At 37.6% G+C, this 14,132-nt stretch overlaps 1 protein-coding gene across 2 annotated transcripts in view; it reads right to left on the bottom strand.

The window, feature by feature from the left end:
* Positions 1–14,132, bottom strand: part of STXBP6 (syntaxin binding protein 6) — a 271,168-nt gene that overhangs the window by 170,393 nt on the left and 86,643 nt on the right. For both annotated transcript variants that reach the window (XM_064374720.1, XM_021674895.2), the window contains exon 2: positions 7,377–7,565. In XM_064374720.1, coding sequence (XP_064230790.1) covers positions 7,377–7,530 — 154 coding nt within the window. In that variant the 5' untranslated portion in view covers positions 7,531–7,565. The remainder of the gene's footprint in view (positions 1–7,376; positions 7,566–14,132) is intronic.

Below are 14,132 nucleotides of genomic sequence, written 5' to 3'. Positions count from 1 at the left end.
GGGAGATCATGACCTCTGATGAACACTGGTTCCTTCATCTGTGAAATGAGGGACATACCACTCAATAAATAGGGATGCCACAGGGATTAACCGGAATTAAAACAAGTAATATAGTATGCAGAAGGTGAATATTTTTTACTTTTACATAATTTTCTAAAAATTTCTTATTTTCAGTAATATTTACTACTTGTATAATAAAAATATTATACATATATAATTATTGTAGTTGATTTGTACTTCCTCTTTTACTGCTAATATCTTTGTGTGCCTCTGACTTCGGGTGTGAATTTCTTCATTTTTCCTGGATAAAAACTCTTGAAAAGTCAACTTACTACTGCTGAATAAACCATTTCTACCAAGGTCAGATTTCATCTGTCTTGTTTCTTCTCTCTCTTCTAATATTTATAGACTTCGAGATGAGAGCCGGTCTGAATTAGAAAGTAGATAAAAAGGGTTTCTTTCCTATGCCACATCACTGACAATTAAATTTGGTTACCCTAATTCCAGTAACAACCCATAAAGAATTTTCTCAAACCCTCATAAATGTTTAAGTGTTGATATTAACTACCCGGATTTTTCTCTACATGATATGCATGGAATGAGAATGAAATTTGGTATAAAACTTCCATGGTGGTTCAGATCCCTAGACTCACAGAACCCAAATGAACCTGAATCTAACTACTCTGAATTTTTCAACTGAATAAACTGAAGCCCAGGAAAATCAGACGTTTCACCATGGCCAGACAACAAGTAAGAAACTAAAGCAGTTTTAAATGAAATTGAGTACCAAAAATATATCATTATGTCAGATATCCTAGTAAGACAACCAGAGTATATCTCCCCAAAACAGTGAAGCTTCTCAACCTTAGCTTCAGAAGTTCTTGCATAACACTTTCAAAATACAGATTAGCTTCTCCACCAGCCCCTGGTGCTGCATTAGTAGGACCCAGGTAGAGCCAGGCCATCTGTACTTTGGGAAATTCTGGAGGGTACTATAAGGAACACCTAGGGCTGCCCATCACTGAGATAAAGGGCAGTACTGGCAGGTTCTATGCTCCTAATCCATGTCATTACCTTCCATGGGTATCTATTTACATAAATTATTTCATCAAAGGGCATTCAGAACAATTTTGCTCTCTACAAATCTAAAACCATTTAGAAAAGATAAAGATTTTCTGTTTCAACAAAACATGTAAAAAATGTACTGATTACAAAAATTAAAGTTCCCACACCCTTCTCTGGGGATGAGTAGCAGCCAAGGGAAGATTTTTATCCATTTATGGATATAAAGGTTAGCATCATATATCACACACACATAATTAAAACAGAATCGGGAAAACAGATTTTAAACATGAAATTACAGAATGTTCGGTAGGTAACTAATGTCTAATAACAAACTGATTTTAACTTAGCATGTTTCTAGTTTAGTTTTATAGACCCAAATTATCATGGGCAACTGACTCTAGAAATTGTTGTGGGCAGGGCTTGCTTTGCACTTTGAATGTGTTAACAGTTCAAAGTTATAAATAAAGTCTACACTATAATCAGGTATGTAGTAAACCAAAAACTCAAATAGCATCTACCATTAAGCATCTATTGTGTCTATATCAAGCAATGTGCCGGGTGCTATAAGGAATATATCATATTAGCTCCAGTCTTTGAGCAACCTAATCCATGTGAGTGAGGAAGAATAAAAACATAGCACAAAATAAAGATTTTGCATATAGACCACATAGATGCAAGCACAAGTTTCGATGATACACAACTGCTTCTATCTGACCATTCAAAAAGGTCACTGGAATAACTTCTCATGCCTATAAAAGAAGCAGCTAGTTTCCATCCACCTTAAGATGTACGTGGAGATAAAGAGGTTACTATTTCCCACTAGTGGCATGGTGGTTCATGCCTGTAATCCCAGCACTTTGGGAGGCTGAGGTAGGCAGACTGCTTGAGGTCTGGAGTTCGAGACCAGCCCGGCCAACATGGTGAAATCCTGCCTCTACTAAAAATATAAAATTAGTCAAGCAAAGTGGCATGTGCCTGTAATCCCAGCTAGTCAGGAGGCTGAGGCAGGAGAATCACTTGAACCTGGGAGGTGGAGGTTGCAGGGAGCTGCGATTGCACCACTGCACTCCAGCCTGGGAGACAGAGCGAGACTCCACCTCAAAAAAAAAAAAAAAAAAAAAAGAAATCCATTTCATTGAGATATATTTACATATAATAAAATATACCCATTTTAAGTGTGCACCCTGATAAACTGTCAAAAATGTATGCACCTAGGTAACCAACACCACAATCAACAAACAGAACACCTAACGTCACTGCAAAATATCACCTCAGGCCCCTTCTCAGCCAATCCTGCCACTACATCTTACTTTTGTCTGTTCTAGAATGTCATATAAATAGAATCACATCGTATATTGATGCTTCTCTCTGTTTTTTTTTTCACACAAAATAATGCTTTTGAGATTCATCCATGTTGCTGCATATATCGGTAGTTCATTTCTTTTTACTGCAAGGTAGTATTCCACTGCAAAAATGTAAAATAATTTGTTTATTCATTTAATATGTAGATGGATATCTGAGTTATTTCTGGGTTTTGGTTATTATGAATGAGACTGTCATGAATACTTATGTACAACTCTTTAGGTGGACGTATGTTTTTATTTCTCTTGAGTATATGCCTAAAAATAGGGTGCATGTTTGACTCTATAAAAAACTGCCAAGTTGTTTACTAAAGCAGTCATATCATTTTTACATTCCCATCAGCAAAGTATGAGAGCTCAAACTGCTTCACGTTTGTTAACACTTGGTATTGTCAGTATTTTTAATTTTAGTCATTGCTGAAAAGAAAAAGCAGAAATCAGTGCTTTAAGAATGTTAATCACAGAGGCATCTCAGTACATAAGCACTTGTATATACCATTCAAGAAGTCAATCAATCCATGATTCCAGTGAGAAACACTCAAATCCTATCCCAAGACACCACAAGGAACTAGAGAGATTATTTTTCTCATTATAGAATTAAACCTAAATAACTCAAGAAAGATCATCTTATTTCTCCCACTCCAGCTCCTTTTTTGGATATCTCCAGAAGATATTTAACCTGCTGTGAAAATAATAAGTCTTATGATCACAGACCTCTAACTCTGATCATCAACTGTACTAGATATTGGGATGAAAATTCACACAAAGAAAAGTTAGTAAAAGACATTGGATATATATGAAACACCCATGTCTAGATGCATATTTTGGCAAGCTTTTAAAGTAGTGGTACTTCTCCCTTTTTAAAAATTTAATGCTTCATGCTGTTTGAAGAATGGTTAAAAATTATTTGCAGACATTGTCCTAATTTGGAAAAAGTTCACCAGTTCAAAATGAATAGCTGGTTTTCATCAACCAAACCACAATAGTTGGAGGGCCTGGGCCCCCAGAAGGCGTAGGCAGTTCACACTAATAGCAGGAAGAAGATTGTCATTCCAGGGCTCTGCTTTCACTTCACAGACTCCTATGTGAGCTGAGCTACAAACAGGTCATCCCTAGACTGAATAGGAGAATAGGAGAAATTCAAAATCCTGCTTAGTCTTTTAATGAACCTGCCATTCCCTCTGCTCGGAATGCCCTCTCACCCACACAGTCCTCTTTTCAAAACCAGTGAAGCCCTACTTTTCTCAAGACTCTTGGTTCTCCCAACCAGGCCAAATTCTCTGCATACATGCTTTCACGTCACTGTATTTTTTCTTTTTAATCTTTTACAGTTTATAACTATGTTTATTTCAGTGAGTGACTTATTAATGTCTATTGCTGCTTGCCCACCAAATTAAGTAAGCTCCATGAATTCTTTTCATAGTGGTATCCACAGAACCTAGAATGCTTGGCACAGAAAAGGTACTTAATAAATATTTGACTAGTTAATTGCTAATTAAATCATCACCTTATCATGGATGTAGCAATATGCCTCTAAGCTTCACACAAGTTAAAAAATAAAGGTGGTTGGTTCTTTGTGACTTACAAGAAAAATCAAACTGCAGAAATCTTGGGTGTCAAAGTTGCCTGCCCTTCTCCTGCCCTAATTTCCACTATACTGTCTGCTTAAATGTCAGATCTACTTTATCAATCTATCCTCTCAAGATTCAAAAGCATGAAAAGACTGAAGAACAAAAGATTTTCCTCCATTAGAATGTAACCAAAAAGCAATTCTCATAGTTTAAACCTGAAGGTCTTGGTAATTTGTAAAGGAGATACAGTTATCCCATAAGTCCCAGGTCACTATCTTCTATGGCAGGGGAAATGAAATGGTTATGCTATTTCACTGAGACGAGGTTATTAGGTCCCTATATTACTCTTGCAGACTTCATGATCAGAATCAGGCAGACAATAGCATATGCCTAAAATGCAAACAAACTGTTCTTCTTCAGTTATACATGTGTACTAGGCAAAACTCAAGTGGCTTCTAGACCATCTACCTTTCTTTCAACTACTCATCTACAAGAAATCTCAATTAACTATTGAGAAAATAGAGCTTAATAAAATTAGAATCACTAGGTGTCTATACTAGGCCGATGTTCAGCTCAGCCCAAATGCAAATCACTATTTATTTAAATGTATTCTATTCATTATTTGTGTAAGCAGAACTCTGGAATCTAAATTTAAGAGTATAAAAATATTTTTAAGACCTGGGCTGGGTGTGGTGGCTCATGCCTGTAATCCCAGCACTTTTGGAAGCCAAGGGGAAATGACTGTTTGAAGCCAGGAGTTTGAGAGCATCCTGGGCAATGTAATAAGACCCCATCATTACAAAAACTACAAATATAGTGTTTCATGCCTGTAATCCCAGAACTTTGGGAGGTCTAAATAGGAGTATCACTTGAGCCCAAGAGTTCAAGACCAGCCTGGGAGACAGAGTGAGACCTTATCTTTACAAAAAAATACAAAAGTCAGCCGGGTATGGTGTTGTGTGCCTACAGTCCCATCTCTAGGGAGGCTGAGGCAGGAGGAACAAACAATTGAATCCAGGAGGTCAAGGCTACAGTGAGCGTGGTTGTGGCACTGCACTCCAGCCTGGGCAACAGAGAGAAACCCTGTCACAAAACAAAACAAAATGCAGCAGAATTTCATTAATAAAATTCTAGCAAAATACTAAGTAAGGCTACATCTTTCTTCCACTTAGTCATTAGATATTAATTGAGGCCCTAGAATATGCCAGGCACTGCTTAGCACACTAAAGAAAATCAAGTATCCTCTAATAATAACCAAATTTTATTAACCTAATCCTTACTTGGGATAAACAGAAACCAATGTTTCAAAGTCAATTCTCTCACAGTCATTTAAATAAAAGCTTTCTTCTTTTATTTTTTTTATTTTTTTATTTTTTTTGAGACGGAGTTTCGCTCTTGTTACCCAGGCTGGAGTGCAATGGCGCAATCTCGGCTCACCACAACCTCCGCCTCCTGGGTTCAGGCAATTCTCCTGCCTCAGCCTCCTGAGTAGCTGGGATTACAGGCACGTGCCACCATGCCCAGCTAATTTTTTGTATTTTTAGTAGAGACGGGGTTTCACCATGTTGACCAGGATGGTCTCGATCTCTTGACCTCGTGATCCACCCGCCTTGGCCTCCCAAAGTGCTGGGATTACAGGTGGGCACCACCACGCCCAGCTAATTTTTGTATTTTTAATAGAGACAGGGTTTCACTATGTTGGTCAGGCTGGTCTCAAACTCCTGACCTCAGGTGATCCTCCTGCCTCGGCCTCCCAAAGTGCTGGGATTATAGGAGTGAGCCACCATGCCCAGCCCACTGAAAAATAATTCTTACCAAAGTGCTATATTCTTACTTCATTTTAATCTAAGACAGTCTTAGAAATTTATACGTTCCTTCTGGTAAAAATTTACTTTTACCTAAAATAAATTCTGATAAATAATCAAAGGCTTAATTTTTTGAAAAGCTAGAAATGGCCCCAAAAAATTAAGTTTTATTCCCAGACCTACAATTGAGGGAAATTTTTTTAAAAGATAAAGTGAGCTTAAATCTTCCATTACCCCATACAAGAAATATTATCAGGCGATTCCTCAAGGATTTAGAAATAGAAATTCCATTTGACCTAGCAATCCCATTACTGGGTATATACCCAAAGGATTATAAATTGTTCTATTATAAAGGCACATGCACATGTATGTTCATTGCTGTGCTGTTTACAATAGCAAAGACCTGGAACTAACCCAAATGCCCATCAATGATAGACTTGTCAAAGAAAATGTGGCTCATATACACCATGGAATACTATGCAGCCATAAAAAATGATGATTTTGCGTCCTTTGTAGGGACATGGATGAATCTGGAAACCATCATTCTCAGCAAACTGACACAAGAACAGAAAATCAAACACCGCATGTTCTCACTCATAGGCAAGTGTTGAACAATGATAACACATGGGCATAGGGAGAGGAACATTACACATTGGGGTAGGTTGGGGGTTGGGGGGCTGGGGAGGGACAGTGTGGGGTGGGGAGGTTGGGGAGGGAAAACACTGGGAGAAATGCTTGATGTAGACGATGGGGGGACAGACACTGCAAACTACTATGGCATGTATGTACCTATGCAACAAACCCTGCGGGATGTGCACATGTATCCCAGAGCTTAAAGTACAATAAAAAAGAGAGAAGAAATATTATCAGAAATATCACAAATGCCCTAAGTGTTTAAATTAGCATCACCCATACTCCATCAAAAATTTATGCAAATTTTATCTCAAAAATCTTAATATGAATCCATTGTAAATCCCACAGATCTACAACTACAAACAGAAAGAGAGAGAGAGAGAAAAAAAAAAAAAAAAAACCCAAGAAAATTCTAAGCTTAATAAAACAGATGCCTCTTCCTGACAAGGCAATGGCTGTCAGGCAAAGCAATGACTTATGAACTGAATCGACCTTCTCACATTCCATAAGGTGCCAATATTTATCTTGAGACAAGTGATTCCTGATTATTGGCAACAAAGCCAATGAAAGTCAGGCTGTGAGTAATGACAACTATCCAGATACCAGGAACTGTTCTAAACAAGAATCCTAGAGGACAGCCCATTCTCTGTCAGTGTCCCAGTGAAGACAAGTATGGACAAGCAAGTCTGTAAAGCCCTTTACAAAACCTATTAATAAATTAGAAAATACATCAGAATTGAGCTTCACTACCTTTCCAGTGCACGGCAACCTTAAAAACAGAAGTGTCACCGTAAAGAGGAAGACCACAGAGAAACAGGGAAAAGGAGCAAGAGAGTGCAGACATCTAAAACACCTGTGAATGTAAACCTCCGGGATACCTCAGAATTAACTGTTTTAAAATAGAAGTTGTTTTAATAATATTAATATTTGGTTCTCATTACCTGACAGGCAGATATAAGTTAAATATTCGCCTTGACCTCCAGTTGCCAGGAAAGGAATCTTTTTCTTTGTCCTCCTCTTGACTTGGACAGCTCCCAGCATCCTTTCATCAAGAGGTGCAAAAATTTCCTTGCTGATAGCAGATTTGGCACTCATTGTAGAACAAGTGAAGAGGGCACGCAGTGAATCTTCTAAAGAAGCAAAAGGAAAGGAAAGCTGGAATTGACAACATTGTAAGGGCTCATACAAGAATCAACAGCAAGTGAATTTGTGGGTGAAGTAATTTTCAATTTGCAGTTTAACCTCATACTTGCTTGAAATGTATTATAGAAACATTAAAAGCAAGGTCTTCATATTTGTAATAACTATGAAAAAATGCAAACAAAAAGGGGCTACCTATTTACTTCCTGAAAATGTCAAACACAATATGAGATGAGCAGTACAAACTGGGATCTGGAAAGTCTGTTAATTACTACCCCAACTGCACGTCCCTCTAAGTGGCAAGCAGTGCCCACTCTATTCCTGTTCTGTAAAGAACAGGATTTCACACTTCCAGATGACAAGTCATTCCGCTGTCCAACAATCCTTAGAGTCAAGAAATTCTTTATGCCCCTTCAAAATCTCCTTTAATGCAAATCCATTTCTCTAATTCCATTCACAGTGGAAATAATCACACCATCTTCTACACAATAACTATACATGCAACAGAAGACCATTAAATTAATACCCTTCTTCTGCCTTTGATCATGCTAAGTAATGAATTCTTACTAACTTTTTCCAGTGGGTCCTTTGCAGTGCTCCTCTACATCTAGTTACCATGCTCTGTACCCTTGACAAACACTCCACATTTTCCTTCGGCCAAAATGGATACAGATTTCTAAAAACATATCTGACTAATGCTAAGTATTTTGGAAATGTTACCCAGCAGCTCCCACATGTTATGCTCCTCTGGTTAGCAGTGGATGCCCAATAATTAAGAAAATAAAGCAGTATGATGCTGACTCACAGTGAGTTCCCCTCAAAACTTACACACACACAGTCCCCATGTTATATTTAGTTTTCTAAAAGTTTTACTTCCCTAATGGTCTTAACTCTGCTTATTTATATCTATTATGTTCAAGGTCAATCTGAAATATTAAGCCTGTCATCCAACAGAACTCAACAACCACTTGAGTAAACTTTCTCTATTCCATCATCCTAGTCAGAAATAGTCTGTGCCTTAATCACGAATGGATATTTGTTCAGGCAATTCAACAAATCAAAATTAAAGGCACAGAGAGGGCCCATGGGTTAGACACGCAGAGTATCAGAGATCCTGCATATGGATCAACAGCATAGCTATCTACAGTAAGAGCAGCTCAAAGAGTTGATCGGACTGCTGTAAAATTGAACCAGTTGGTTACAAGAACACCTGCTATGTGCCACTTCTATGATTAGTATTAGAGATACAAGAAATAATTAAGATATGGTCCCTGTTCTCCAGGAGTTGACTGCTGACTACATCAGAGGTTTCACTTAAATCCAGATAATTTATGGTAAAAGATCATGGTAACATCCTTCCCAATGCAAGATTCACAAATGCCACTCACACAGCTGTTACCTGTAACTTGTCCACATCTATAACCTCCCGATAGGTAAGAGATATGTTAAAAAATAGCATCTTTCCAGCCAAAGAAATTTCTCCTAGTTTTTATTCTGTAATAGAGCAGGTTTTCTTAGTGACACAAGAATACCTATCTATATATACACAAAGAATATGTAACTAGAGATCTAGAAATTATAGATCTAATACCCAGATCTACTTGTTCTTTAATTCCAACATTTTATCATCACTACCAGGTTCTTCAAGCTGGCCAAGAATGAAATGACATCAGTGGTGGGGACCTGTTTTTCAATACGCTGATCACTAACTGATACTTTATGATTTCCTGTAAGTTAGTAATAGAATTTCATAATTTACCCCATGACTTTCCTAGACAAGGTGTTATAATTTACCAGGGACATTTTTGTTTTTAAAGAAAGAAACACATACTACTTCTTTTCTAGCTCCAAGGCCACTTGCCTCTCACCATTTGGGTACATGTGAAAAAGAAAGCCAGTGGTAGCACAGTGGCTTCAAATCATTTGATAAGCATAGTAGAAAGCAAGCCACAGTCCTGAGCTCATTGGGCACTCTTTTTTTTTTTTTTTGAGGTAGTGTCTTGCTCTGTCACCCAGGCTGGAGTGCAGTGGTACAATCTCAACTCACTGTGACCTCCACTTCCCAGGTTCAATTGATTTTCCTGCCTCAGCCTCCCCAGTAGCTGTGATTACAGGCACCTACCACCACGTCCAGCAAATCTTGGTATTTTCAGTAGAGATAGGGTTTTACCATGTTGGCCAGGCTAGTCTTGAACTCCTGATCTCAAGTGATCCACCTGCCTCAGCCTCCCAAAGTGCTGGGATCACAGGTGTGAGCCACCACGCCTGGCCTCATCAGGGCATTCTCTGACCAGCGCCTTCCCAGTTGTCATGGCTTTTGCTTTTTCATCTCAGGTTCACAGTTTTCTAAAACTGTAGTTAAAAGGAAAGCTATCATTTTATCATATAAAATCTGTCAGAAAAAGGAAAGAAAGAGATATGTGGTTTTACCAATCTTAAGAAATCCTATTCTTTTCTGGTAAGAAATAGAAATGATCTTTTATTGTTTTTTATACTGATATTCAGTGGCCAAGAACAAAAAAGAGAGAGAAAAAAAATAAAGCCAGTTACTTCGTCACTGAGCACAAGTTTTAGAATCAAACAAACTCAGGTTCATATTTTAGCTCCAACACCTAAGACCTATGTGATTTTTAGGTAAATTTCTTAAAATTACAGACGCTTAGTTTATTAACTACAAGATAGAGATGTTTATTAACTGGAACTGAAGAACTAAATGAAACAATACACACAGAACGCTTATTCTGTTGCCTGAATAATTAAAAAATGCTTAAAAATGAAACATTTTTATTAATTCTCCTACTATGATATGAAAAGATAAAAACCCCTCTAAACTGGTAGAAATTGAATACATGTAGCCATCTATACTGAAGGTATTTGTAAAAGTGAAACCCAAATTTATTTACAAATCCTCACCTTTCTCACCCACCAGTATGAGACCCTCCACATACGGATAAACGGTCTCTTCTCTTATAGAGATGGCTCTGTACTAAGTGTCAAAAGAATGAAAAATTTATAGGTGTCACTCTTCAGGATACTCAATAGGAGATTATTAGACTAATTCTATGTGAAATTATCAAAAGTTCTGATTCAGGGCAGTGACACTAACAGGCCAGTGTGGAGCACACACGTATACATGTTTATAATGTCACCCTCAGAATGGTAATGTACAGCAGATTAGATGGAAAAGAATCAGAAAATAAAAGGGGTACTGTCATAGCTTCATAGCAATAACTTGTGAGTATCCCAAATCTAGTTGTACATCTGAATTCAGCATGGAGAACTTTTCAAAAATGCAGACTCCTGGGGCCTTCCTTCATACCTACCAAATTAGAATCCTGGGATCTGTATGTTAAACAACTCTAGCTGGTTCTCATGCAGCCATGCAGTCATCCTGCCACCTAATTTAAAAGCTGTGAGCCTAGAGAGGAACTGAAACCTAGACCAGAAAGGTAGTGATGGGAATGGAAAGGATGAATCCTTTCAAGCGAGAATATAGGAAGACAATGCACAGGATTTTTTTCTCTTGATTTGTCTAAGCAGCTTTATCGGGCCTTACATGTTAGTGTTGGTAAATCGATGTCCATCCCAAGGCTGGGAATCCATTGTAAGAAAGTAAGATGAATATAACAGCAATGGTACACCAATGACCACTAGTTCCTCCAACCTATATTACCCCATGGAAGCCTTTTCTTTCCTTGCTTCTATAGGGTATAATTACAAAATTTTTCCATTCAAGAAACCAACCTATAATATGATTTGCAAGTCAAAGCAAGTCATCTCATCCATACATACCACTCTTGTTAGTGCATGGCTATGGCAGTGCGATGGCTTTCCACTGCCTAAGTAACTAGGAAATATAGAGCATCCTTTAGGCTAGGAGTTGCAAACTCAAATGACCTCAGAAACTAGGTAGATGAAGTACATAAGTAAAGAGGAACAGGTATAAGATGCTTTTGTATTCCAGTATCAACATTTTTGGTTTTGGAACTGGTATTTGTCGTTTGTGGTCAGGAGACCAACAGGACAGGAGGAACTGTAGCAAATTAAAAACTTCCATTGTTAATGCATTCATTATCATTCAGGTGGTTCCAGGGGAGTATAGTCCACAGTCCTTAAATGTTTTTCATGTGAGAAGAAAGAACCTCTTCTGGTAAGGCAACAGTGCCATCTATTTAGTTTAATACTGTCAGATAGCTGATAAACTTCATTAACTTCTCTGTTCTGATTCCATGTTTAACATGCAATCCTCTGATCATGTTTTGGCCCTGGGGTTGTGTCACACAAGTATTCTAGACTATCTGACAATTATACTTCCAATTGTAAATGAGTAACCAAGAGTTTTAGACATCAGTCTCATAAGCTAGTTAATGTGTCTCAATACTAAGGCAGATGCAGTGAGCATGCTGATAACAAGTTTCAGAGTCTTTGAAGTTAAGAACCAAGATGATGTCACCCTGGAAGATTTTTGGGGAAAATCAGTGAGTCTTTCCTACTTTAGAAGAACTTCAGTTTGGTGAACCCAAATAAGTTAGAAATAAGAGGAATACGATTCTCTAAAATTAGACTTCTTTGCATTACCACCTTGTTTTTGAAATTCTACAAATTCAGTTTCAACTCTCACCTATAATCTGATGACACTAATCATGCATCCAACTCAGAGTGTCTTCCTGGCTTTAAACCCATGTATCTAGCTGTAGACTGAACATTTCCACTGAGAGCTAACCTAGACTCTTCCTTCTCCTTCAACCCTTTCGAATTAAAAACTTCCATAACAAACCAATCACCAAGTCCTATGGATTTGATTTAATATTTCTAGACTAGCTTTTCTTCATTCTCACTTCCTCTGCCTTACTTTGGGTTTTTTCCATCCCTGGCCTGAATGATGTGGATGCCTCCTCTAAATGACTCCAGTACTGCTCCTACTTTACCACAATCAGCCCTTTACATCGTCCAATGTCATATTCCAAAGGAGGAATATAATTCAAGCTTAACTGTACTTAACTGTTTCTTCTACATGCCTCAGCTCTTGACAAAAAACACAATTACCTAAACAAGGAAAACGTCAATGTTGTAAAGGTTAAAACCTAATAGGAAAATGTTAAATTACTTCCCTTAAACATCACAATATATACATACTAAATGCTACAAAACAGATGCTATTATACAATCACTAAACCTAGAAATCTAAAAATGTTAATTTTGCTCAAAAGTTCAAAAACTTTAACAGGTAGTCAGAAAAACAAGCTTTTATGCAAAGAAAATCAATTTTATTTTTTCTGATGTCATATATTAAGATCAAGGAGATAATTTGAGGCCAATTTAGCCCCTTTAAAAGTGTTTAATTAAGAAAGAGTTACTGATCTTTAACAAAATGTTTACTTAGATAATGTTTCTCTTTGATAAGACAGTTCTCAAGTTGAAAGCTTTAGTCTCTCCACCGTATGTCAGCATGTGAATAAACAATAAATTAGACAAAAATTTTAGTCTACCAGTTTTTCCATGTAATTCAACTACTACTCTCAATTAACAGTTCTTATAAGTAGACTTTAAAAAGGAAGTCAGATATGCTACTAGAATAGACAAGTAACTTTAATCTGGTGATAACATTCAAAGTCTTAAAAGTGCAATAACTGCAAGTTCAATCATTCTTTATTGCTACCAACAACAAAGGCTACTGGATGGGCTTGCCATGGTGAGAAACCAGATGGGAATAGCAGATGAAGAACTCATACTTCAGGCTTCACAAGCTTTACAAAATTAGGGTGAAATCAATAGACATTCAGAAAATCCTCTAACATCATACTTAAAGGAGCCAGAAACTTCTAAACAGGAAAAATAATGGGGACATGAATAAAAGCTGAAAATATCTGTTCTGCTAGAAAAATAGTTGAAGATAGAAAAAAAAAATCTTGAAGCAGAAACTCCAACCAAAGACTGCACATCAACATCACCTGGGTGCCTAGGTCCTGCTCACAGAGATTCAGGGGATCTGCGGCCAGGGCCTGCAACTTGTTTTCTGAATGACTTCTTCAGTTTATTCTGCTATACAACCATGTCCAGAGCCACTATCTTTGGGATTCCTCCCTATATTTAATGAATTATTTATAAAATAAATAAACAAATAAACCAGAAACAAGCATACGTGGCAAATATTTTGTAAAGCTCTAGTAATGAATCATTAAGTTTACATAGCACTTCATGATTTAAAAAGTATTTCTGCATCTAATCCCAAATGTGTAATCAAGACAGCCACTAAATATATCTTCCAAAGTTTGCTTCAGAACTGTAAATTAGAATCTTCAGGTATGTATGTGGGTTTCATTTTTTTTGTTTTTGGCAGAGTCTCGCTCTGTTGCCCAGGCTGGAGTGCAAAGGCACCGTCTTGGCTCACTGCAACCTCTGTCCCCCAGGCTCAAACAATTCTCCTGCCTCAGCCTCCTAAATAGCTGGGATTACAGGTGTATGCCACCACACCCGGCTAATTTTTTGTATTCTAGTAGAGATGGGGTTTCACAATGTTGGCCAGGCTGGTTTCGAACCCCTGACCTCAAGTGATC

The sequence above is a fragment of the Aotus nancymaae genome, unplaced genomic scaffold (assembly GCF_030222135.1).
Source record: "Aotus nancymaae isolate 86718 unplaced genomic scaffold, 86718_ANA_hifiasm-v0.15.2.pri h1tg000011l, whole genome shotgun sequence".
NCBI classification, from domain to species: domain Eukaryota; kingdom Metazoa; phylum Chordata; class Mammalia; order Primates; family Aotidae; genus Aotus; species Aotus nancymaae.
Note: the sequence above shows the minus strand (reverse complement) of the source record. Positions and strands in the feature narration are given on the sequence as shown.